Source organism: Alligator mississippiensis, chromosome 6, assembly GCF_030867095.1.
Source record: "Alligator mississippiensis isolate rAllMis1 chromosome 6, rAllMis1, whole genome shotgun sequence".
In the NCBI taxonomy this organism is placed as follows: Eukaryota; Metazoa; Chordata; order Crocodylia; family Alligatoridae; genus Alligator; species Alligator mississippiensis.
Window position 1 is genome coordinate 9,425,599 of NC_081829.1, and position 26,390 is coordinate 9,451,988.

General features: G+C 47.2%; 1 protein-coding gene across 2 annotated transcripts in view; it reads left to right on the forward strand.

The window, feature by feature from the left end:
• Nucleotides 1-19,121: 19,121 nt before the first annotated feature.
• The window catches only part of RLF (RLF zinc finger), a 53,460-nt gene continuing 46,191 nt past the window's right edge, over nucleotides 19,122-26,390 (forward strand). The window contains exon 1 of one of the 2 annotated variants that reach the window (XM_019488337.2): nucleotides 19,122-19,393. In XM_019488337.2, coding sequence (XP_019343882.1) covers nucleotides 19,241-19,393 — 153 coding nt within the window. In that variant the 5' untranslated portion in view covers nucleotides 19,122-19,240. The remainder of the gene's footprint in view (nucleotides 19,394-26,390) is intronic. The other variant, XM_019488321.2, reaches the window with a different exon arrangement.

Sequence of the window (26,390 nt, forward strand, 5' to 3'; positions counted from 1 at the left end):
GCCCTGGGCTGGATCCAGCCCACAAAGAGCCCCCTGGTCTGGATCTGGCTTCAGGCAGGTGAACTTGACACCCTTGCCATACAAGAACTACTTGTAGGAAATAAACTGGGATCAAGCAGTCATGAATTGATTCATGTTAGATTAAATTATGTGATGAGAACAGGTCTATGACAAGGCTTTTGGACTTAGAAAAGCTAGCTTTGAGCTAGCTTTAACTAATTGCCTTAGTTAAGGAAGCTGGCTGGATCCAGGATTTAAGGGGCTTAGGTATGGAAATGGAATGGAACTATTTCAAGGCAAAATACTATTGGAAGTTTGTATCTCAAGTAGGAGAAAGAAATGGTAGAGAAGGAGTACAGACCTCAAACAGGTCATGAATAAACAGAAGATCTACAAGCAGTGGAAAATGGGACTGACCAGTAAAGAGCAATATCTTTCTCTGGTCAAAGAATGAAGGCCAAAGTAGGGACAGTGAGTGAGCAGGGCAGTCTGCAAGCAGTTCACAAGTCAGTTCACAGGTCAGTTTGTTTCCCCTCTGCTGCCCCGCCCTTGAAGGGGAGCCTTTAAGGCAGGCTTGTCCAACATGCGGCCCTCCAAGCTGTTTTCTGAGGCCCGAGGTGCTGCGACAGGAAATGAAAGTAAACACTATACTTCTGTTTTGGGGGGGTGATGTGATACCACTTCCTGTGAGGTCTTTGAATATGGTTTGCTGGCCCACTGGGTGATAAAAAGTTCATGATCCAGCCCCACATTCAAAAAGGTTGGACACCTCTGCTTTAAGGTAAGTTCTTTCTTTAATTAAGAGTAGCTAACCTACATATATTTAGTGTAAGTAGCTAACCCAGCTGTTAGACCAATACTTATGTAGCCTGGGTACACACTTGAGGTGTGCCCTGTCCTCAGATAGAAAGGATGGGGTGGTCAGGCCAGAGTGCTGTGAGAGGGGTGTGTCACTGGAGGATAATTCACTTCTCGTTCATCTTGAGAAAGTAGGGCAATTAGCTAGTAACCTCAGGTGCCTGTAGTCAAATGTACGTAGCCTGGGAAACAAGCAGGAAGAAGTGGAAGTCCTTGCACAGTCACAGAACCATGATGTGTTGGAATAATAGAGACTTGGTGGGAGCTCGCGTGACTGAAGCACTGTTGTGGATGGGTACAAACTGTTCAGGAAGGACAGGCAGGGGAGAAGAAAAGGAGGAGCTGTGCTTATGTAGAAGAGCTGTATGGTTGCTCAGAGCTCCAGTATGATGCTGGAGTTAGGCCTGTTGAATGTCTCTGGGCTCGGGTCAGAGGGGAGAGCACCAAGAGTGATGTGGTGGGGGTCTGCTATAGACCACAAGAACAGGAGGATGAGGTGGATGAGGCTTTCTTCAAACAACTAGCACGGCGGTAGGCAACCCCCAGCATGGGTGCTGGAGCATGGCATGCAAAGGCATTTTGCGTGGTGCATGCACCTTGGCGCAGACCAGGAAAGCAGCCAAGGCTGCGTTGCCACAACAAAGATTGGGCCCCTCACGGCTTCCCTGCCATCTCCCCCTGGCATGCTAACATCTTACAAGTCAAGGTTGTGGGTGTTTTTGGCACTTTGCCCAAAAACATTGCTGACCCCTGATCTAGTGGAAGTTTCTTGATCACACACCCTGGTTCTCATGGGGGACTTCAATTGCCCTGACATCTGCTAGGAGGGCAATACAGCTGTCCACAGGCAATCCAGGACATTTTTGGAGAGTGCTGAGGACAATTTCTGGTGTAAGTGCTGGAGAGACCAACTAGGGGCTGTGCTTTTCTTTACCTGCTGCTCACAAACAGGGAAGAATTGGTGGGGAACGTAGAGGTGGATGGCAACTTGAGCAGCAGTGACCGTGAGATGATTGAGGTCAGGATCCTGAGGAAAGGAAGGAAGGAGAGCAGCAGAGTTAAGACCCTGGACTTAAGAAAAACAGACTTTAATTCACTCAGGGAACTGGTGGCAGGATCCCCTGGGAGGCCAGTCCGAGTGGGGAAAGGAGTCCAGGAGAGCTGGTTGTATTTTATAGAAGCCTTTCTGAGAGCACAGAAACAAATCATCCCAATGTGCAGAAAGACTAGCAAGTATGGAAGAAGACCAACTTGGCTTAGCAGGGAACGCTTCAGTGAGCTAACATACAAAAAGAAAGCTTACAAGTGGAAACTTGGACAAATGACTAGAGTGGAGTAATCAGGAAAGCCAAAGCACAATTAGAGATGCAGCTAGCAAGGGACGTGAAAAGTAGCAAGAAGGGTTTCTACAAATATGTCAGCAACAAGAAGAAGGTCAGGGAAACTGTGGGTCCCTTACTGAATGGGGGAGGCAAGCTAGTGACAGATGATGTGGAAAAGGCTGAAGTACTCAATGCCTTTTTTACCTCAATCTTTATAGGCAGGGTCAGCTCCCAGACTACTGCACCTGGCAGCACAGTCTGGGGAGGAAGCGAGCCGTCAGCACTGGTGAAAGAACAGATTAGGGGTTTGTAGCAGGGCACTAAGATGTGCCTGCTTCTTTAAGGCCTGAGGCGGCCTGGCCAGGGAGCCCTGTAAGCTAGGCAGAGCTCCACAGCTGTGGGTTGCCTGAGCAACAGCCTAATGGGGTAATTGGCTAGCATCTGCAGGCAGTCAGATGACAGGAGGGGGCAGGGCCCTGGGGATATATAAAACTGGGGCAGGAGCTAGCAGGGGCTCTCTCTCTAGCAACTGCCAAGGAAGGGGGCTTCTGTACAAGTGAACTACCTGGAACTAGGTGCTGTCTACTTTGCTGTCTACAGGAACAGTGAGGCTCCAGGAGTCTAAGGTACCTAAGCCTAAGTGATGTGGTCCTAAGGGAGGAAGTGTTTTACCCTTTTAAAGAGACAGAATACCGTCTCCATTAGTGCTGTTATGTTGTAGCCCAGGGTCTTGTATTTGTGTTATAGTTTATACTGGGGGACTGGGATGAGGCTAGTAGGGAAGGAAGAGGCCTCATTGGGGCACACTGTTGTGTAACCCCAGGGCCACAGGGGTGTAGCAACAGGGTGCAGAAAGCCCAGCACCAGAGGGGTATAACAATGGGGCCAGAGAGCCCAGAGCCAGAGGGGCACAGCGATGGGGTGCATAGAGAGTCCAGTGCTAGAGGGGTACATAGAGAGGGGTGCAGAAGGCCGGGCACCAGAGAGAGACACACACAGAGAGGTGGGCATCAGGGAGAAAGGTGCAGAGAGCCAGGTGTTGGAGAGAGAGACACCAGAGATGTGCAGAGAGATGGGTGCCAGAGTCCAGCACCAAGAGGGGGAGAAACCCCGAGTTGATAATAGAGTAACACCTGCAAGGCATGGGACTCAGATAAGGGAAGGTTGGAGCCGTGTAGTATGCTCTAGGCATTAGGGCATTAAAAGGGCAGCCTCTCACCTAGAACCAACTTATCCATTACATCAAAGGTGTGGCAGTTGAGACAGGTGGGCAGACTTCCCAGACAGGTGAGTGGGCCATTGTTGTAGCCGGCCTTGAGACAACCCATCTGTCACAGGGCTATTTAAAAAAGTTGGACTTGTACAAATCAATGGGGCTGGATGGATGCACCTAAGGATGCTGTGAGAGTTGGCTGATGTGATTGCAGAGCCACTGGCCATTATTTTTTAAAAGTTGTGGCAATCGGGAGAGGTTCTGAATGATTGAAAGTGGCAAATATAGTGCCTATCTTTAAGAAAGGGAAGAAGGAGGATCCAGGGAACTACAGACTGGCCAGCCTCACTGCAGTCCCTGGAAAAACCATGAAGTAGGTCCTCAAGAAATCCATTTCTAAACATTTTAGAGAAGGAGAACATGATTAGGAATAGCCAGCATGGGTTCAACAAGGGCAGCTCGTGCTCAGCCAACCTGATTGCCTTCTATGATGAGATGACATCTCTGTGGATGTGGGGAGAGCAGTGGATGTGATATATCTTGACATCAGCATGGCTTTTGAAACAGTCTCCCACAGCATTCTCACATGCAACCTACAGAGTATAGGTTAGAAGAATGGACTCTAAGGTTGATAGAAACATGGCTGGATTGTTGGACTCAAAGGTTAGTGATCAATGGCTTGGTGTCTAGTTGGCAGCCAGTATCAAGTGGAGTGCCCCAGGGGTCAGTCCTGGGACTGGTTTTGTTCAATATCTTCATCAGTGATCTGCAAAATGGGATGGAGTACACCCTCAGCAAGTTTGCAGGTGACACCAAGCTGGGGGAAGTAGTAGATATGCTGGAGGGTAGCTTAGGATCCAGAGACCTCAACGAATTGGAGGATTGGACCAAAAGAAATCTTATGAGGTTCAATAAGCACAAGTGCAATGTCCTCCACTTAGAACAGAACAATCCCATGCACTGGTACAAGCTAGGGATCAACTGGCTAAGCAGTAGCTCTGTAGAAAAGGACCTGGGGGTTACAGAAGAGAATAGGCTAAATATGAGCCAACAGTGAGCCCTTTTTCCTAAGACGGCTGACAGCATACTGGGCTGCATTAGTAGAAGCGCTGCCAGCAGATCGAGGTAAATGATTCTTTCCCTCTATTTGGCACTGATGAGGCCATACCTGGAGTCAGAGCTGACCTGAGCAGGGTGCAGGGCCTGGGGCAAATCAACCCATGACGGGCCCTGTCCCCGCTCCGATCCCACAACCCTGGACCTAAAGAAGCTGCCATTGCTGATGGCAGGGTGGGGCTAGCGAGTGGCTGGATGTGGAGCAGCTGTTCCACCCAGCTCCACACCACTGCTGCTCCATCCTGCTCTGCAGTGCCCCCCAAAGCACGGGACCCAGGGAGGTCACCCCACTTCACCCCCCACTAGGGACAGCCTTGTCTGGAGTACTGTGTTCAGTTTTGGGCCCTCACTCAAGGGTGATGCGTAGGGGGTGTACACAAGTGCACTTGCACCCCCTGAGCCTGGTGGTGCACCCTCTACAAAAAGGTGCTGCTGACACTGTCACTGGCGCCTGCAGGTGGTCGCCGCTCGCCACCCCACCACTGACATCACCACGGGCGGTCAGCAATCCCTGCAGTCCATCGCCAATGCTACTGGTGGCAGTTGTGGGTGGCACTTACCGCTCCCCCGCTTACTGCCACCACGCTTCTGCTGCTGCCGTGTGCCCCCAGCTGCCGGGGGCACAGGTCGTTCATGCCCCTGCTACAGAAAGGATATGGGCACATCGGAGAGAGTCCAGCAGAAGGCAACGAAAATGGTTAAGGGGTTGGGGCACACAACTGATGATGAGAGGCTGAGGGAACTGGGCTTAGTCTAGAGAAGAGAAGACTGAGAGGGGATTTAATAGCAGCCTTCAACTCCCTGCAGGGGGTATCCAAAGAGGCTGGTGCTGGACTCTTCTCAGTGGTAGCAGGTGACAGAACAATGGACTCAAGTTCCAGCAAGGAAAATTTAAGTTAGCTATTGGGAAAAACTTTCTCAGTAGGCGGGTAGTAAAGCACTGGAACAGGTTACCCAGAGAGGTTGTGGAATCTCCATCCTTGGAAGTTTAAGACCTGGCTTGACAAAGCCTTGGCTTGGATGATTTAGTTGGGGATGGCCCTGCTCTAAGCAGGGTGTTGGACTAGATGACCTCCTGAAGTCTCTTCCAACTCTAATTTTCTATGATTCTAAGAAGAGCCAAAGGCTTAGTGGATTAAACTTGGTGAAGAATATTAAAACTAATAGCATTTTTTTTGCTTACATAAATAAGAGTATCAGGAGGAAAAGAAATGGGGCCACTATATGCTGAAGATGTGGGGAGGATCAATGACAACGTGGGGCATGGTCCAAGAACTGAAAAAATACTTTGTCTCGGTCTTCAGTCAAGATGACGAAGTAATGGAGTTCATTGGTGGTGTTCCACATAGCAATGAGGAATGAATAGAAATATTACCATATCTGGGGTAGAAGCAAAAAAGCTTAGACTACTTATTATCTTGAAACCTGGAATAATTTCCATTCTAGATGGTTGAAGGAGCAGGCACAAAATAGCAATTTCTCTGGTGTAGATCTTCTCTGAATCTTGGTGATAGTAGCCTACGATTGAAAACCAACAAATGTGATGTCTGTTTTTTTAAAAAGGTGAAAGAATGATCCAAGGAATTACAGTTCTAGTAGCTTGACTTGAACAGCGGGTTGAAGAGCAAAGGCCGAAGAAAAGAATAGATCATGATATGAAAGAAATGGAAAATGGGTCAAAACACAACATGAGTTTTACCAGAAGATAATTGCATCAGACAAATGTAATGTCTTTCTATTATGACAATAGATATTTCTTGGAAAAAGGTAACGGAGTGGACTTAACTCATCTAGATCTAAGCAAAGCTTTTGATACAGTGGCTTATGGTCACATAGTGACAGGTACTGAGTAACCACCAAGGGGAAGTTTTAGGGATTGCAGTGTCAGGCATGTTGGACAAGGAGGGTAAGCGCATACCAAGATGTGGATTAACCAAGAGGGAGAGGCTTTGTGGCCACCACATGGAGGTAGGCATGAATTTACCATCATCGTCCTTCATAGTAGAAGACCGCTTCTTCAACAATACAGCAACAGATGGACATGTGACAGTACATGCAGTGACAGAGAAGGCTGTCTAGGCTTTTGTTCTGCTATGCTCTGTGGACTGGTTCTCAAGCTACCTGTGCCATCCTAGACCAGGGGCAGGAAATTATTTGGGCTGGAGGACCACTTAAGGAATTTTGGTGAGCTGTTGCGGGCCAGGGGCATAGATGATGTGTAAGTTTTTGCAGTGGGGCAGGGGGCACAACTCTGCACCACCACAGCTGCTCCCACTGCTGCCAGGCATTGGCCCCCGCTGGGCTGCAGTCCTGTACCCCGCACCCCACTGTCAGCACAGAAATCTGCAGGGGCACATGCCCCCCAGTCCCTGTCATGCATTGCCTATGACTGAGAGGGGGGGCATACTGACCCAGCCTGGCATGGTAGGGGTGGGGAGCGTTGACCTGGCCCTGTATGGCAAGTGGGGGGCAATTGGTCCTGTCTGGCCCCAGGCCCATCCACCCCATACCCACCACTGGGGAGCCTGGTCATGGGGTCTGCCTGGCTGCATCGCATGAAGCTTGCAGGCAGTCCGTAAGAGCTCCACTGCATGCAGTGGAGATGGCAGCCTGGCCCTGTATCTCTCTCTCTCTCTCTCTCTCTCTCCCACCCCACCCACCATAACTCCACACTAGGGCTGTGCGAAATGTTGATGGGTGTTTCGTTTCGAAGCTGTTTTGACACGTTTTGAGCTCGAAACAGTGAAATCGAAATGAAACAAAAGACTTCAAAACAGCTTTGAAATGAAAAGAGGGAACTCAAAACATTTCAAAACGTTTCGAGTTTTGCAGCCGGGCTTGCTGCAGCGCAGGCCCCCAGATCTGTGCGTTGGATGACAGCATGCTGCCACTGCCAGCTGGGACCAGTGGCAGCACTAGGCTTCCCGGTGCTCGGCACAGGCTGCACCCAGCGCCAGTCCCAGCCCACAGTGGCAGCCTGCCGTCATCCCGCACACAGATGCAGGGCCCGCACCCCCTGGGAAGAGTCCAGCACAGCCCCACAGCCCTCCCGGGGGGTATGGGCGGGATGACAACAGGCTGCCGGCAAGTGATACGAGTTTTGCTTGTCAGCAGTTTGAGGTGCAGTTTCCCAGAAACCCCTGCACCTATCTCCTTGAAACTTTGGCAGGCTTCATGCCTTCAGAAGTGGCTACCATCCCTTCAATTTTCATTCCAATCAGGAAAGAAATGACAAAGTTATAGGCATTTTCATGATTCCCCATTATGGCCTATGGGCAAAACATTGAAACAGTGTTAAAACAATGAAACGGTTTTGATGAAACGAAACAGAACTTCGAAATGAAACAAAATGATGAACAAAACACTGTCCCTTTGAAATGGCGAAACAGAAGTCAAAACAAAATGGTGCTGTTTCATGCAGCCCTACCACACACACACACACACACACACACACACTCTCTCTCTCTCTCTCTCCCCAACCACATCCCCCCACATATATCCCCATACCACCCATACACAATATACAAGAGTAGGACTATATTTTGAGCTATTATACAATTCCCTCTAGATACACTATGCAAGCACACATAAACATAAATCAAGACAAACATATTTTAAAATAAAATTAAAATAAGTTTTGTAGTAGATGTTTTATTTTTTAGTATATGATTTGGAATTTTTTTTTCAGTTTTAAGATAGCAGCACCCTCCAACACCCAAAAGGAGTACTTCCGGTGGCAAAGGTCAGGGGTTAGAGGTGGGACTTTCAGTCCCAAGATGGTGACCAGGGGGTGGGGCACCCATCAATGGGCAGGGCTATACCTCAACAGGTCACCAAAGCTGAAATAATTGCCCTCCCCTGTCATAAAACTTCTTAATGTCTCTACAATCAAAGTGTGACTGTAGCTCATATGTTTTGTTGCTTCATAAGATATCACACAGCTCTCAATTCAGACTGAAGTGTACTGCCCACGTTGTAAAAAGCTGTTGTCTTGGATGCTGATTTTTTTTCCATCATCCAAGATAAAGATAGACAATGATTTTTATTAACTAATCTCTCTGTATACTCAGTGTTCGTACTGAACCAGACTCGATATCTCCAGACTATTTGTTAAGTTATGAAATGGGATTCGGGACTAGTGTATAAAAGATTGACATGACAACTCACTCAATAAATGACAGAAAGGCTTTATTTGTTACAACTATTCACTGTTAAATGAGCCTAAAGCAAAGCTAAGTCCAGCATATTTAGCTGCAAAAGTGATAGCATCTCACCAATACAGGCAGAGAGGCGTGGATCTGTTCACCACCAGATCAGCTGGGCGCAGTAGCAGTTCTTGTGTTGAGTAATTTTTCATTCTTGCAGTGCACCCTGTTAGCTGCTTTGTTCCTCTTTGATAGCCTTCAGCTCAGCATCTTCAAAGCATTCTTGTAGTTGTGTAAATCAAGGGAGAAACCCGAGCAATAACTAACAGGAAGCTCCTGTTAATTAAAGTGTTCATTATTGGTTATCAGAAAGTCCCAATTTTGATTAAATTACCTTCCTCAGTAACAGGAGGTTATCAGTTTCTACTGAACTGGAACATATCAAGAAATTGATTAACAACCAGGAAAAACAAAGTTTCCGAAGAGTTGTCCTTGGAAGATCAAGGGAATCACTGAGGCAAAACAAAAGTAAATCAGGAGGAGACACTTATCGAAACCCCAGATGGAGAATTTCTCTTCCTGCACACAAACATGAGTTAACTGCAAAGAAATATTTACTAATTAATCAAGGATGGACATTTTACACAGTCACATACCAGACACATAAGAGCCTGCTTAAAATCATCATAGGTATAGTAAGATAATCTGGAAGTGATGCCTCATTATTTCTTTTCAGAAGGTCCAGCTGCAGACTTGTGTCCTATCGCACTATGCAATTGTCATCAATATTTTGTATTTTAACTTTTGTGAGTAGGCCCAGCTTAGCTTGTGCTTCAGTCATCACTATTGAACAGAGATAACTAATCCTATTTCACTTTATGCATGTAAGTGGGATGTACATAGGGGCATATCTGCAGTTTTTGGTACTTATACGCAGGTTGGGATTCTACTTTGCCCCAGATGGAAATTGAGTTGTCTTGCATGTATCCCTGCTAGAAGTGAAGGGAAAAAAAAGGAGTAAGTGGGCAGTCCTCCCACCTATTAGCCTAGTAGCTAGGGCACTTGCCCAGAGAGCAGGTTAACCACATTATAGTCCCCTCCTCCCCACAGACAGGTAAATCTACATCTTATAGGGGGTGTCTGTACACGTGCTCCATAGTTGGGGTGGGAGAGCATTTTAATTAAAGCTGCTCCCAACAGTCACTCTAATTGAAATGCCACAGCATCATGTGTATTCAGTACTCCATAGTTCAAAATGGCCATGGGGGTGCTTTAACTAAAGCTCTTTGATGATTAATCGAGTCTGCTCCAACACGTTGTAATTAGAACATATGAGAGCACGTGTAAAGGAGCCCCTGCCAGCAAACTGTTCTAACTTCCAGTCATGAGCCAGGCATTGTTCAGATCCCTCTCTGACCCTCCTCTTGAAGCTACCCCCCGGCGCAGCCAAAAGAGGGTGATATGTGGAGCCAGGGAGAAGAGTACAAACCAGAGGGTGTGTAACTCAGTAAAATGGATGCAGCCCTGGAAGGAATGGGATCCTAGCTTCTAATCGGGTCTGTTTCTCCCAAAGGGATGGGAACTTCCTTCTTCTGTTTTTTCACTTTATCTAATGAATACTGAATTCAAGATGCACTGAACAGCTTCAAGATGAGGGGTGAAGAAGGGTGTGGCTAATGACCAGGTGTTTTTGTCACGGATGCTGATCTTTATGTAGCAGGGTTGTAGCCATGTTGGTCTAAGGACATGGGCAAACAAGGTTCTTTGGGTAAACCTGATATCTCATGTTAGACCAACTTAAATAGTTGGAAAAAAGTTTTCTTAGCAAGCTTTTGGGTTTAAAAACCTTTTGTCAGGCTCAGGAAGCATCTGCAGTTGGTGTGTGCTCGTCCTGGATAGAATGAATAGTAGAGACTTTATGTAGGTGAGATGATGGCCTTTGCAACCCTCAACTCCACTCATAGGTAATCCTGATATCAATAATGCCTCTTTGACTGATATAATTCAAGGGTGTCAAACTCAGTTCATTTGGAGTGCTGCATTCCCTGCTTTTCAGTGACACGAGGGCTCTGACAATGGTGGGGGCTTCTGCCCATGCTGTTGCTGGATCACCAGCACCCCGGCTCTTGCTGCAGTGCTGGCTGCCACTGTGGGAAGCCCTTACAGCAAAGCAAAAATTGAGGCTGTCTCTGTGGTACTGGGGTTTCTGCCTGCAGTGCTACTGGGGCTCCAGTGCCTTAGCTCTCACCGCTGCCGCTGCTGGAGGATCCAGCCTGCGGGCTGCATATTTGGCACCCTGATGTAATCAATCAAAAGCCACTGTTTGAAATGGGGCCACATCCAAGAAGTTTTGGGGAGATGAAAGACAGTATTTATTATGATGTGGTTATGTTCAGCACACTTAGGAGCAATAAACCACTGCTTTTGCATTTTTTTTATGCCACGTTTGCCAATAATGTTCTGCCACATTTAATGCTCCGACTCAACATGGGCATTGAAATTACCCAGGGTAATAAATATGCCCTTCTTTTGTATCTGAAAAATGGTATATTCCAAGTTTGTGTAGCACCTTTATCTCAAATGGATTTGTTGTGGTTGGTGCGTAGGCACTGATGCTGGTGGCAGGGCACAGTCATTTATGTCCTTTAGACAAGCGATCTAAGTTATCACCAGCAATCCAATAATAAAATCAACTCCCTGCTTTCAATGTTCTCCTGTGGAGCAACCATTCCAAAAGAAGGGGTTACCAATCCCAGGTTCCCAGGTGTTGTTTGAAAGGAAAGTTTAATTTAATACTGCAATGTGGATTCTGTGTCTGGCTAATCATTTCTCTGTTGGCACTGGTCTTCGTTTTGGTCAATCAGACATATCATGGTCCAGACGTGTTGGTATGTTCCAGGCTGCCATGTTCACAGAAGAAAATTGGAGTTTCTTATTGTTCTGACTGCTATAATAGGAAAATTGTCAGTTGTAGCAGGCTGACCAGAATGGGTATGTGGCAAGCAGATAATTTTTAGACCATGTTTTCCAAGGCTTTCCTTAAGCCATAGAAGAGAGCAATGCAATCTTATAAAAGAGCTTCTAAGTCAGCATTTCTCAACCCGTGGATTGAGACCCAAAAGTAGGTTGCAAGAATATATGAAAGGGTTGCAAACAAACTTTAAAAATGGATCAACAAACTTTAAAAATGCATTCTCCTTCAAAGAAGAAAAATGTGGGAAACTGTGGCTTTTCCCTCGCAGGCTGACAGAGCTCCTGCCTGCAAGGGGTGCTTGGTCTCCACTACCCCCAACCCCTCGCATTGCGGGGCTGTGGCCTGGGGGCAGCAGGTCAAGAGTGCGGGGCACTGGGTTGGGACGGGCCATGGATGTTTACAATGAGTCCTGGTACAAAAAAGGGTGAGCACTGCTGCTCTAAGTTACTCCGGGGGCTGCTGGATTCTATTTCTGTTTTGGTCTGATGAAGAGCAACCCTGAGTGATCTGTGTGCATGTTTGGCACTACAGTTCCCAGTACATCTGTAGTGCTCTTTGCCACTTGCCTGTCACCAGGGGACTTTAGAAAGCTGACAGACAGAAATCTAAGATGAGTGAAATGCCATGCGCTTGCACTTAATTTGGATTACAAGAAGGAAACTTTGTGCTGAGTCACCCTCACTCTCTGAACCTTGGTCATCTGAGTTCAGTAGCAAAACAAAACTGAGACCACCAGCATTGCATTGCCAACCCCACCGTGTAAAAAGTCACGAAACAAACTCTTAAAAATCAAGAGATTTGGAATGTAAATCATGAGATGCTATTTTTGAAGTGTGTTTGTGTGTGGGTGGGGGGAGGTATTTGTGAAGGTGTGAGGGGCTGCAAGTGCATATGTGTGTAGGATTTAGAGCCCAGGGAGGGGGGGGTTCCCCGCAGACCCTGGCAGGATGCAGGGGGGGCTGGGGCCCTGTGCGGGGTGGGCATTCCACGTGCTGTGGAGGGGGCTGCACCCTGTGGGGGCCAGGGAACTCACCCCACCTGATCGGCCCCCCCACAAGGTCCCCCATACCCACAGTCCCCCAGCAATCGCCCCACACCTACCCACACACCACCCCACATCCCTCCACATGCACACACACCCCCACCCACCTTCCCCCAACACCCTTCCTGCAAATACCACATCCCCACATAACACATCCATCATGTGTGAAGAAAACCAGAAGTGCACATCAACACATATAGGTATTTAGAACTTATTTTATCATGATGATAGAGACACTGGTAGGCTTCCACAGTGCTTTAACATTGTAAATATACCAGTAAAGCATTGCCCAACTGATTGCTGTCTCTCTCTCTAGGGGTGTGTGTGTGTGTGTGTGTGTTTAGAGTGTTTTTTTGTTTTAACTGTGCAAAAACATGGATTTGGGGGTATTTTTAAAAATGGATTTAGGATGCTGCTGCAGCAGTCCAGCTGGCACAAGGGGTAGTGTTCCCAGGTGCCAAGTGGCCGGGCCCCAGAAGCTCCTGAGAGCGAGTAGCCCTGAGCTGCTTACCCAGGCAGCTTTTTGTATGGATGGGGCCAGGACAGGGCAGCTTTTTATACTGCTGGGGACAGCACAGGTTCTGGCCCCAGGCTCTAGCTCCCCCAGGCTGCAGATCCGGGAGGAGCCAGGCAGGGTTATTTTGTCCCAAGTGGCACAATTTGCTCCACAACAAAGTGCATGTCCGAGCATATGCGCTGAGGCAAAAAGCCCCGGCTCAAATTTGCACTGCTTCTATTTGAACTGCTGCAAGCGCACGTGCTTGCATCTGTAGACGCACCCTATGGCAGCAAAAATTATATGAAGTCGTTCAATATCAGCATAGAAAGCTGGGAGGAGCATGAAGAATCCCGCCAATCTGCAAGAAACATCTGGCACTGTGTGTAGCTCAGCGTGAACTACTTTGATCCAGAGGATGGAAGCAAAGTGAGAAACAAGAAAGCAGCGTGCTGTAAACTTGGACTCCAATTCAGACAACATACAGATCTGTGAAACTTGTAACAAGCTGTGTTACTCTCGAATTGGACTCATCAGCCACAAACAGATTCATCAGGCACCTGACTAGACCTCTTACGTGTGCACAATGATCCAGAGGATCGACAGTTGCCTACTGTACAAAGCACTAGTGTTAATAAAAGGGAAAGGATTTGGAGAAGTATGTTGTAACAGGTAAGGAGCATCAGGAGGGGGAGAGCTTGGGGGGTAGCACAGGAGAAAGAGGTGGAATTATCAGTAGGGGAAAAATGTGGGGCTGTCACCTGCCCAGTTTTAGGTGGCCAAAAGTTTTGTAATAGCCACACTGCAGTGGGAGCTGATTGACCAGAAAGGCAACGATCTAGGCCCAAGCTTCTTAGGCTCAAGGGCCCCTTCAAAAAATGGCATCTTTTAGTTTTCCCCTTTTGATGGCAGAAAAAAAATACTAGACCAACTGTTTTGTTGCAAAGCCACCACAAGTGGAAATGCTTTTAACAGCAGTGGTTTCCTATTTGAAACCTGTGTTGTGAACAGCATCTGCACGCCTCATGGCGCTAACGTTGTCACACCATGGCACCCTTGAGTGGCACCCAAGGGTGCTGCAGCACCCCAGTTGAGACGGGTGTAGGGAGAGCTGGAGGAAGTAGCGTTGCCAACTCCCATGATTTTTGGCATTGTTCTTGTCATAACCCAATGATTTTTAGTGCTCCGGCACATTGGAATTTTTCCCGCCACATGGAGCTTTCTTTGCGCGATGGATTTCTCAGCTGCGGAGAGAAATCCCCGGTGCAAAAGAGTTCCCGCCATTCATATGCAAATTAGTGTCCCACTATTGGTCAGTTCTAAATTATTCCTACGTGGCGGCTGGCAATTGGCTCGCTAGCTGTATAAAAGGTTAGAGCAGTTTCCGCCCAAGTTGGAGGACTCTGCAACCATCTCGTGGAAAACTCTGAGCGCTCTGTAGAGCCTAGCGAACTCCACATGTGTGTTTTGGAGGAGGACATAGAGGCCTGATCAGCTTCTTGCCACTCCCCATCATAGTGTAAATTTGACGTATTCCCCGAGTGAAGCGTTCATGGAGTCGTGCTTCGACGACTCATCTCAGTTCGGTGCGGTTCGGAAGAGATCTCACTTGTGTTTGTTTGTGTGCAACTGTAACTCAAGCAAGTTTCCTTCCTGCGCTGTGACCATCGGCAGTGTAAGTAAAGCTTTCGTTATAAAACCGGTACGCTTCTGTGCCTAACTCTACTCCGTCGTGGAAAAAACCCCACCTGGCGGTTCAGGCTACTGGCCATAGCCTCAGACCGCTGCTCGGCCCCGACAGTTCTTAGTCTATGCTTTGGGAATGTGAAAAACTTAGTTTTTTCATATATATATGTGTGTGTGTGTGTGTGTGTGTGTGTGTATTAGGGCTGCGTGAAATTTCACCGGCAGTTTCATTTTGACACTGTTTTGACTCATTTTGAGCTCAAAACAGCAAAATCAAAATGAAACGGAGAGCTTCAAAATACCCTCGAAACAAAACGAGACAAATCAAAATGAAATTTTTGAAACGTTTCAAGTTTTGAAGCTCAAGCTGGGCTTGCCTACAGGAAAACAGAAACTAAAGTAAGGGGGCGGGGGGGAAGAGGGAAGAAGGTGGGGGGAGAAGTGCTCTCATTATTGACTTTGTAGTTGGCCAGTGACTGTCATCCTTCCCCTGGGAGAGGGATGGAAAAACTGCATAAAAGGCAGTGTTGTTTGAACTGCCCTGCTTTCTGCCTTGGTGTCAGTTGAGTGACGGCACACCTTAACACACACACACACACACACACACACACAGTGTCACCCACCCATGTCATAGGTTTTACCCAGCTAGAGGTGCAGGGCCCCAGAACCTAGACTCCCCCTGCACCTATCTCCTTGACAGCTGGCAGGCTTCGTAGCCGCAGCAGGGCCTAGCAGGCCTGCAGTTTTCACCCCCCTGTGCCCCAAGCCATACACAGTCCCAGAAGCACCCATGTCATGAATTTTGCCTGTCAGCAGCCAGAGGTGCAGGGCCCCAGAACTCAGAACCCCTGCACCTATCTCCTTGACAGCTGGCACGCTTCATGGCCTCAGCAGGGGCTACCATACCTGCGGTTTTCACCCTGTTGCACCTTAACACACACAGTGTCAGCCATGTCACAAGTTTTGCTTGTCAGCAGCTTGAGGGGCAGTTGCCCTGAAACCCTTGCATCTATTGCCTTGAAAGCTGGCAGGCTTTGTGGCCTTAGCAGGGGCTACCATTCCTGCACATTTCATCCACATCAGGCCAGAAATGACAAAGTTATAGGCTGTTTCGAGCTTTCCTATTATAGCCTATGAGCGAAACGTCGAAACAGCGCTGAAACAGCGAAACTGTTTTGACAATACGGAACAGAACAGCAGTTTTGAATTGAAACGAAATTCAAAATGAAACGCTGTTCCATCGAAACACAAGTTGAAATAGAACAGTGCTGTTTTGCACAGCCCTAATATATATATGTATACACACACATACACATACAGTAAAAGCTGTGTTATACAGCACTTTACCATCCAGAATACTCTATTAAGCAGCATCTGTCATAGACGGCAATACAAATCTTCCTTCACGTATCTGGAAAAATGTCAATAGCCATACGGCGTCTTGCCATGTGATTCTCATAGATCTGTTGTTTACGGCAGTTGTTCTCAACCTTTGATACCTTACATACCACCTACGGATCGACATGGCAAAAGTGAAACCGGAAGTCCCACTGTGGCACTTCCAGTTTCACTGCTGTGAACTGAGTCCCACTTCTTCCTCGTGGACCACAGCCTGGGGCAAAGCAGCCTGTGTGGGGCCTCCCTCCCTGTCTCCTGGCACGCTGAAGTCGGCGAGTGAAAGCCCTGATGCACCGGACATGGCGGGAGGGGCAGCAGCCCAAACAGGCAAAGACACCTCCAACCCACCGGGCTGGAGGTAAATATAACTCTCATATAACCAGCATGTTTCATTACCTGGCATTTCCCATGGATGCTGGATAACAGAGCTTTTACTGTGTGTGTGTGTGTGTGTGTGTGTGTGTGTGTGTGTGTGTGTGTGTATATATATATATATATATATTAGCTTCTTGTTCTATATATATATATATATATATATGTAGTTTCTTCATATGTATATTTGCGTATATATTTTTATATATATACGTGTGTGTGTGTGTATTGTCATGCCTCTAGTGGGCGCTGTGAGTACAGCACCACCCCTAGGTCGGGGTCCCTTAACTCGCCTGCCACGACTTGTTGGTATCTGAAGAGAAGGAGGGGGGACAGTGGCGTTCTCTTCCCCTATAGACCCGAAGACGGGGTCACAAGTGCCCTCAGGGCTCCACCTTCCCTACACCCCATCCACTCGCCAACCGCTCCGGTATTCCACTTGTAGCTCTGACGATCACTGTAAGCCCCTTTACTATGGGGTCTGGCATCAGCTTCGGCAACCCTGCCCATCGCCTGGATGTTGATACCTCTGGAGCCTCAGTCCCTGATCCCAAGGTGCTGGGCCCCAGGTGTCTAGTGTCCTCCTCCCCAAGAGAGACGCCTCTGTAAAGCTTCAAAATTGAGGGGCTGGGGATTGTCTGTCCCCAGTCTAATGCCCGACACTACTCCTCCTCCTTTCTTGTGGGGCAGTGTCTTCTGGGCAGCCACAACCAGCCTCTGGAGCCACTGCTTCCCCAGCGTGCTCCCAGCTGGCTTCCTCCACTCCTCTGCCAGCTTCTGGAAGGGTTTTTAAATTCCCTGAGACAGCAGCATCAGCTGCCACAATCAGCTGGCTGCTAACCCGCCTGGGAAGCAGCCGCTTGAAGAGCTGGTGCAACACTGGCTCGTGCGGCTCCTGCTCCGCTCCACCTGGGGATGCCCTGCTTGCTCACTCCCCCTGGGGATGCCCGGGTTTGCCCCCGCCATCCTCGGCACCTGTGGGGGCTTCTCACCGCCACATACATATATGTAGTTTCTTCATGTATATATGTGTGTATATATATATGTATGTATATATATATATGTATATGTAGTTTCTTCGTGTGTGTGTATATGTATATATGTAGTTTCTTCATATATATGTGTGTGTGTATATATATATATATGTATATATATATATGTATATATATATATGTATATATATATATGTATATGCCCCTGTCAGACTTTGTATAGACGATCTTGGGCAGCCTTCAAGCATTCACTCGACCCCATCTGAGGGGTGTGCCCCCGGAACTTAGGTGTTAGGTCACGCTACACCCTAAGGAGAGCCCTGACACTCGCCTGCCACGACTTGGTCTTCTCTTCTTCAGTGGTGAGGTTCCCTCCCGGGGTTTCTCACTGCTTCTGGTACTACCCATCAGAAACGTTCTTGGGGCTCCACCTGCCCTACACCCCAGCCAAGCGCCAACCCTCAGGGCCGCTGGATGGTGGATCTTTCGCCTGCTCCCCAACTCGCCAATTCCTGACCACCGTGAGGCGTACAATTGTCTCTGCCTTTGCGCCTGGCCTTCCTCCAAGGCTCCTCCCCAGTCCTGCCTCACTCTTTCTCTGTGACCCTAGACCGGTGGAGGGTCTTTCTTTAGTCGCAACTCCCGGTGGCCACCCCACTCACGGCCCCGCTGTCTTTGGTCTTCTCCGATCCCTCAATGTCCTCCCTCTTTTACCTCGGCTGTCCCCCCGATCAGGGTGCTGGTCCTATAATGTGGGGAGAGCCCCTTTTAGGGGATCCCTGTCTCGTCCCTACCAGGGCTGCCGACCTTCCTGGGACATCAGCCGGGGAGCAACTTCGCCCTCCAGCATCCCTGCCGTTTTTTTCGCCATTTGTCTGCCACCGGTTTTTGAACCCGCCGGGCAGCAGTTTTTGATGATGTCATCTGCCGGTGCTGCCGCCAGCCGGCAATAAAAGCCGCTGATAAACCGCACCAGCAGCCCTTCTCAGCGCAGCCCGCTCTTCCCAGCAGGAGGTAAGGACGTCTCCTTTTCATGGCTCTTTTTTTCTTTTGTTGGGCAGGTCGCCCCTGCCTCGGGTCCCGCGGGAGGCTGTTCCGGCACCTCCATTTTTATTTCCCTGGGACAATATAATATATATGTAGTTTCTTCATGTATATGTATGTAGTTTATTTATATATGTGTGTGTGTGTGTGTGTATTTTCTTCACGTATGTATATAGTTGCTTCAAAACCAGGGCGCGTTTCAGCCCCGGCGCGGGGGAACAGAGGCAGCCCCGCACAGGCAGCTCGCGGGCACCACGTGAGCGGCAGGAAGGCGCGAGGCGGCTCTGACGTCACTCCGATCCGTTCACGTGGCTGCCCCTAGGCGCCCCCCCAGAGGCGCGCCGCGGTCACGTGGTGCTGTGCAAGCGGCGCAGGCGCGAACGTCCCCTCCCCCCTCCAGCGCCGTCCGTTGTCCCAGTTCTTTCGGTCACGTGACACCGCGCGCAGGGGAGGGGCAGGGGCAGAATCGGGACGCCCGGCGGCGGCGTCACGTGCCGCGTCACGTGACGCCGTCCCGGGACGGTGAGGTCAGCCGTTGCCAGTCACGTGACCGTTGCCTACGCGCGGCGGGGCTGGGTGCAGATGGCGGACGCCGAGGCCGAGGAGGCGGCGCGGCCCGAGATGCCGCGGCTGGTGGCCGCGTTGCGCGCCCGCCTCTGGCAGCTGCAGGTTGAGCTGCGCGAGCAGGAGGTGTCGGAGGCCTCGTCCCGGGCCTACTGCCGGGGCTTCTGCCAGGTGCGGCCCGCGCGGGCGAGGGAGGGGGCGGGCCGCGCCGCGGGCTCCGCGCGGGGGGAGGGGGAGGGGGCTCTGCGCCGCGCCGCGCCGCGCCGCCCGCCCGCTCTGTAAACACGCCGGGCGCCGCCCCCGCCGCTCCGCGGCCCCTGGCGGCGCATCCCCGCCTCCCTCGGACTCGCGAGCGGGGTCTGCGGTCTGAGGCTGCCTCCGGGCCCGGGCGCGGTCCCCCCTCGGCTCTGGGCGGGTTTTCGGGACAAATCTGAGCTCGTTTCGTTCTTGGGGGAAGCGGCTGCCGCCCCTCAAGGGCCCCCGCGAGGTCCCCGGCTGGTGGCGGAGCGCGTAGGGACGGAGCCGCGCGGGTCCTCATCGGGCCTCGCCCTCATCCCACTAATGCCGCCGGTCCAGGAACGGCACTCGCCCCCGTGGTGCAGGCCTCTCACCTGGACCGCCGGGGATACGGCATCGCTCCTGCTGGGCTGTAGCAGTGTCACATCCTGAGCCCTGTCAGCCGGGAACACCGCGCGCGGTCTGCTTGAGTTTGCAGACAGCCTGAAACCGCCCCACTGAGAAGGGCAGATCGACCCTTCCGCTCACTCGAAAACCAAAGCTTGTCCTCTGCGGACGTGAGCCTTGTTACTGCCCCGTCGCCCGCTGCTTCGAGGGGTGCAGAATCCTCTGGCCACTTCTCTTGGGCCGGCTATCGCCAACAGGGGAAAAAAAATTCCACGCTGTATTGAAAATGGAAGAGTCCCACCAAATAGTTTAAAACCTGTCATCTGTAGGCTAGCATTTCTTGTTGCATTTAATTTGCGAAAATTTTAATTTTAGTTTCAGTGAAACGATCCCAATTTTCAGTCTGCTGTCAGGTTGCCGGAGAATCCTTAGGGTTTAAGCGGGATGTAGCTATTTACTTCTTAAATATGGCTTTGGCAGTACTTTTTAATGACAACATGTTGATGCTGCAGATCCTGAGGTGATTGTTTAGAGAAATGACTCTGGATTCTAGGAGATATTTGAAATCAAATCAATATAAAAAATAAAAAAAAGTAAAACATTATTTTTAATATTAACAATTTAGCATGAAGGATCAAGTGTCTGTAACTTTCCATGATTAAAGAAAGAGGACTGAGTATTCCTAACTTTTACATTTTTACTAAAAGGGCCACATTTCCAGACATGATCATGATCTGCTACAGCAGGGGTTCCCAGCCTTATGTTGAAGACCAGCAAACCATGCACCAACAGTGCTAGCCAACCCTTTTTTGCTGGTCCACGGTTTGCCAGTCCGTGGTCACTTCTGGTCCAGCACCCAACCAACCCTTCGCAGCCTGGTACCAGGGCATGGCCTGGGGGTTGGGAGCCCCAGCGCTACAGAATAAATAATTTGAGTTCATTACAAGAAGATGCATTTAGTATAGCTCACTAGATAAAAGCTGTTAATATTTGGCCTTTAATCTGTAATGGTATAGTCGTATCTGCTATAGGAAACTTATGGTATAGTTTCATGCTGACCATAGTATTTCATTTAGTAATTCTTACATTTAGTCTCTAACTGAAAATGACCCTGTTCAATTTAAAGACTTAAGACCAGAGGGAATGTCTCATCACTTAAATTGGTCACATAGTGAATGTCCCTCACTGCTAAGTTCATACCTTATTTATAAAAATGTATATGTTCATTTTGTGGCCATAAAGTCTTGCTCTGCCTCTGTTTGCTAAATTAGAGCTCTTGCCTATCAGATTTTCACTCTTTTCTTAATATGACATAAGTACCTTTTTATATTGAATAAGCTAAATAAACTTAGTTCCCTACATATCTATTGCAACTCAGATTTTCTAGACTCAACTTATTTTTGTAGCTTTTTCATAACCCTTTTGAAATTGACATTCTTTTTAGAAGTGTGAATAGTCTTGCTAATACTGTACAGTATACAGAGGTGATTCCTTTCTTCTTCAGTTTTTCTCTGCAGTACATCCAGGAGTCACTTTTTGGGCCTCTTTAACAGTAGTGTTTGAGTTGCACTAAGCCAGGTGGGCAATTATTTTGGGTGGAGGGCCGCTTACTGAGTTTTGGCAAGCCATCGAGGGCCACATGACAGGCAACCAGGGGCAGATAACTATTAATTTTCTAAAATTTTTAGGGGCCCCGTGGGCCAGATAGAATGGCCTGGCGGGCTGCATCTGGCCCGCGGGCCGCATTTTGCCCACCCCTGCACTAAGAGCTCATTAGTCATCACCTCCTCAGGTCCTTCTCAGAGTTGCTCTTTTCCAGGGCCTTCTCTCATCCCCCTCAATTATAACCCACAATATCTATTTTTAAATGTAATCTTGGATTTGGCTATGTTAAAATATTAAAATATCTATTTGATAAAACTTGTCATGATGGAACAGGTGATATTGGAGATGTCTTGAAATCTAATGGAAGAGTGGATAGAGGACTCTTCCAGTAAGGAATTGGAAGGTGAAGATGAAGTTACTGGTTTCCTTGAAAAATAGGTCTTGCCAAACTGTTTGTTTATAATGTTCTGTCGCTAAAGTAATGTGTTTAACTACGCAAGTCATTTTTTGTCTCAGTATTGAATAACATTTTCACTCTTATCAGAATGGTACAAAATAGTGCATATGACAAAAGTGTGACAAAATCAAGACTAAATGATGGATCTAAAATATAGATTAGTCTTGAATTGCCATCAAATGAAAATGTTTTAGTTGGATCCTATAGGGATCACTTACTTTTCTTAGTGATCCAGTGGTAAGTGTAAACCTATCAGTCTTTGTGGCATCCGATTACTTTCTCTAATTGATTGTTCCAATTGCCAAGTGACATGGTAAATAATTATGACAACTCAAATTGCTTTGCAAATAAGATGTAAACATGCATTTTTAAATCAAAGGCAGCGAGTCTATTACTGTACACATTGAGTTCCGATGCCAGCACTTCAAAGAAATATTGAAAAACTGTAATGAAGTCAGGGAAGCAGTAAACAATGAATCAAGGTCTGGAATACCTGGCTTATGGTGAGATTTAAGATTTTCCAATTTCTTTATTGAAGAGTAAGAGGCAACTTGATCAGTTAACCTCCCCCCCACCCAAAAAAACAAAACAAAAGCAAAAAAACTTTAAGTTGAAGATTTTTGCTAGTAAAGGCAGACTGTGATTGACTGTCCAGGAGTGGAACCTAGACAAATTCCAAATTGGTGGGAGGGATTGATTTGGAGGGTAGGGGAAGGTAGATGACCAGTAGCACAGTTTCCTAGATGTGTAGTGATCTCATTCATTTAGTATTTTCATCAAACTTAGTTATCTTACTAAAGAATGGTTTAACTTGATACAGGTATTTTGTGTGAACACTATTGCCCTAGTGTTCTACAAGGAGTTAACCTAGTTCTAAATGATCAAAACATAAACCATTCTTGATCTTTAATATCCAAGTGTTGCAATAATTGATATTTGCTGTTACAATGTTGTTAGACTGCTAGAGAGATGAGTACCTTTTTTAGACAAGTGATTGTGTAACAACAGAGTCAACTTTTTAGAACAGTGGTGCCTGATGGTTTTTTGGCCTGTGGTGCCAGATTTGCCTAGAAACCTGGTGGGGAGGGAGTATTGGCACTCTTAATTAATACCCCACCACCAAATTTCTAGAACATGGGGAGGCCCAGGTGCTGGGTCTAGGCTGGGGATTGAGCACTTCTGCTTTAGACTAACTATTTGTGTCAATCTCGGGGATAGATTTTTAGGAAATCTCTGCAGTGAACTAATCTTATTAATCTCAATTTTTTGGATACTATTTTTGAAATGGCACAAGGGCACTTAAAAGCCATTGTGAAATGTTACAGAATAGCTATTGAGTTCCACTTGCATATAGTTTCTAATATTGTTCAAAATACATTGTTGTTTCTTAACAAGTTTTTTAGAAGCGTCAAGTGAAAGAAAACTCAAGTGTGGTTGATGACCAGGTATTTTGTGGTCCAGAAGCCTCCACATCAAACTCTGAAGTTAATCGGAAGTGACTGTCACTAGTTATAAATCTCAGTTATGCACACAGACCAGTAGATGGAAAATATCTTGATGATCAGCATACAGTCCTAAGTTTTCTGTGAATTTGTTTTAGTGGTTGAAACCAGTTTCTATTAAAACACTGATTTTAATAGATTTAAAGGGAGATGGTTGCATCTTCGCCTCTTCAATGCTTTAATACCACTGGGTGTACCTACATGTATAGTTAGCATGTAGCCATAAACTCCAGCACAGTTCATGATGGAGTTTATTGCTCCCATGCACAGCATTTACACATGTGCTTGTGTGCCTGGGACCATAGCATGTTGAGCGGGGGCAGAACAGCTCTGTCTGGCAGGGGACAGGAGGAGTCAGCCTTCCATCCTAGGGCTGTTCTGCACTAGCTTAATGTGCTTCAGAGGAGCTGGCTGGGGTATGAGGGTGCTCCAGCGTGGAGTGGCTGGCAGGTAGCCCCTGCCCTGTAGCACCTTTGTGCCCCAGCCAGCCCCAATCACTGTCGACACACATGTTTTGGTGCACACAACTACTCCACTGTAGCATAGTACATGTCCTAGACACTGCTGTCCTACAGCAGAGTTAATTTACTGTGCCTTTTCTGAGTGGACATGTAGATGGTAATGCATTCCTGTGGAGCTAATTAGTCAGCTCCACAGCAAAGTGCATGTATAGATGCACCCACTGCGTATTAGACTAATTCAGTATAAAGTACGGTGTTTCATCATGGTACATAATGCTTATTGTATTTTAAAACAAATCAATTTGTAATCTTTTTTTATAATCTGGTATAAATTTGCTTAGTTTTCAGTAGTATTGTCACTAATAATATTTGTCTGAGTAGGAGTCCATGGGATTATTTGGTCTAGAAGGAAAAGATTGCTATTTAAATATACTTGTTGGTTGCTGTGATGGGCTGCGCAGGTGGATGGAATTTTGGGAGTCCCACATTTTTCAATAGTTTTTTTTTTCTGTGAATTGTGAATGGCAGTCTGAAAAAAGATTGTAAGGAATCTTTGTATAAAGAATGCCAGATTACATTTGTGGTTACATGCAACTCAAGAAACAATGCCATCCAGTAGATCCTTAAAGATTAATGTTCTTTGTTACAGGGGCAGACTCATGGTTATTTGGATGCTGGTCAATGAGAATTTTTGTGTTTAATGGTCTGTGTGCTGAGTTAACATGTTAAGGTTGGTGTTGTTTCTGAAACCTTAGCTTGTGATTGCCATACTGTTTTATTGTGAAGGATGTGTCTTATTTCTCTGGAATTGCACTTAACCTTAACTGTAATTTAAATGGAAATTATATCCCCCATATTCAATTCTGTCAGGGAAAATAAAGGCCACTGTAGGTTTTTAGAGTAATTCTAGAACACAATTGGGTTTCATCCATAATGAATGTTATAGGACATAAATGACCCCACACAGGAATTGTCGTATATCCAATCAAATAGTATGTTCTTACTTTTTAATTTCTAACATTCAGTTCCAGATCACTGTTAAATATTAGCATTGGTCCTATTAAAAAAAACCCATGTGCTCTGGGCTACTAACTTTTTTGCCACAATGAAAATTAGTTGTTCATTAATATTCTTTTCAGTCTGGGTTTTTGTTCGTTGCAGTACTTTGCCCTCAGTCCATGGCACTGTGTAGGATTCTCTTACTTGTTAGTTAACTCACATTCTTTTTTTGAGCGTGCAGTAACTCAAAGAATTCCAGCTCAAGGTGCTCCGAATCAGCTAGAAAGTGTTGAGTGCCTAACATCAGACTGCTTAACGAGGGTTGAAATTCAGATAGTGCTAATTGTTGACCTCTCAAAAATCAGGCTTCTTTCTAAGGTAAAGGTACACACACTCAGTAGTAATTAAAATATGGGTATGTTAAATTTTTCCTCAAGAACTGGGGAAGGAGGAGATCTCTAGACCTTTGTGTGCGAGTTCCATTCCCCTTGCCCCCCACTTTTTGGGAGCCACCACAGTTAATATTCCACATACCATGTGGTAACTTAGGTGCTTGCTTTCTTTCTTTTATTGCTATTTGAATCAGTGTACCTGATACAAAAGTGAGACTTGTTACACTGTAGTCTCCAAGATGACCCTCTTTGACCTAGTTGCTAAAGAGGTTCTATGTTAGCTATCCTCTCCAATTTAAAATTGAATCTTCCAGTTCTCAACCAGTTGGGCTGAAGAACATTAAAGCCTCTAAATGGGTGTAGAGGGGGTGCTGTGCACAGATCTTCAAAAATGGCCAAACAATTTTATTTCTTCTCTCCAACCCTAGAAAACTTTACTCCAAAAAGTTAATGTCTATAACGACCAAGTGAAAACAGTTGGGAAAAGGAAATCTAGAACCTAAGCATTATATGTAGCTGTTTTAAAAAAAAGTGTATGGTGAAAAATACTGAATTATTGGCAGAAATAATTTAATTTTTGTATTTATAGTACTTTTACTTGTGCAGCACTCTTACTACTAGTAGAGGCCCTGACCAGGATTGGGGCCACCTCTGTTCTACACATTGGGCACATGCATAATGAGGAAACCAGGTGGTAGTTCTGTTGGGGCACAGTGTGAAGTTGGGGGTGTTCGACTTCTGGCCCATGGGCCAAATGCGACCCACTGAGCTGTGACATCTGGTCTCCGGTGCTCCCCATCGGTTGGGAAGTTTAGGGGCAGGGAAGCAGTGGCAATTAATACCCTCCCCACTGCCAAATCCCTAAGCCCTATGGCTGGATCAAAGTTGGGTCACACCCTCTGCCCAGCTAAGTTGGGGCTTGGCCAAACCCTTCCCCCCCCCCAGGCCACACTGCCTCCCCCTGCGAGGTTGGATCTAGCAGGCAACTTGCTTTGCTCATGCAGGGGTTATTGGCAGAGTTGCAAATAGAGACGAAGTCTTCTTAGTCCTAGGCTTATGTCTCTTTTGCTAGATGACACTGCATTACTTTGCAACTTTAATATTGGGAAAATGATTGTCAAGCGGACT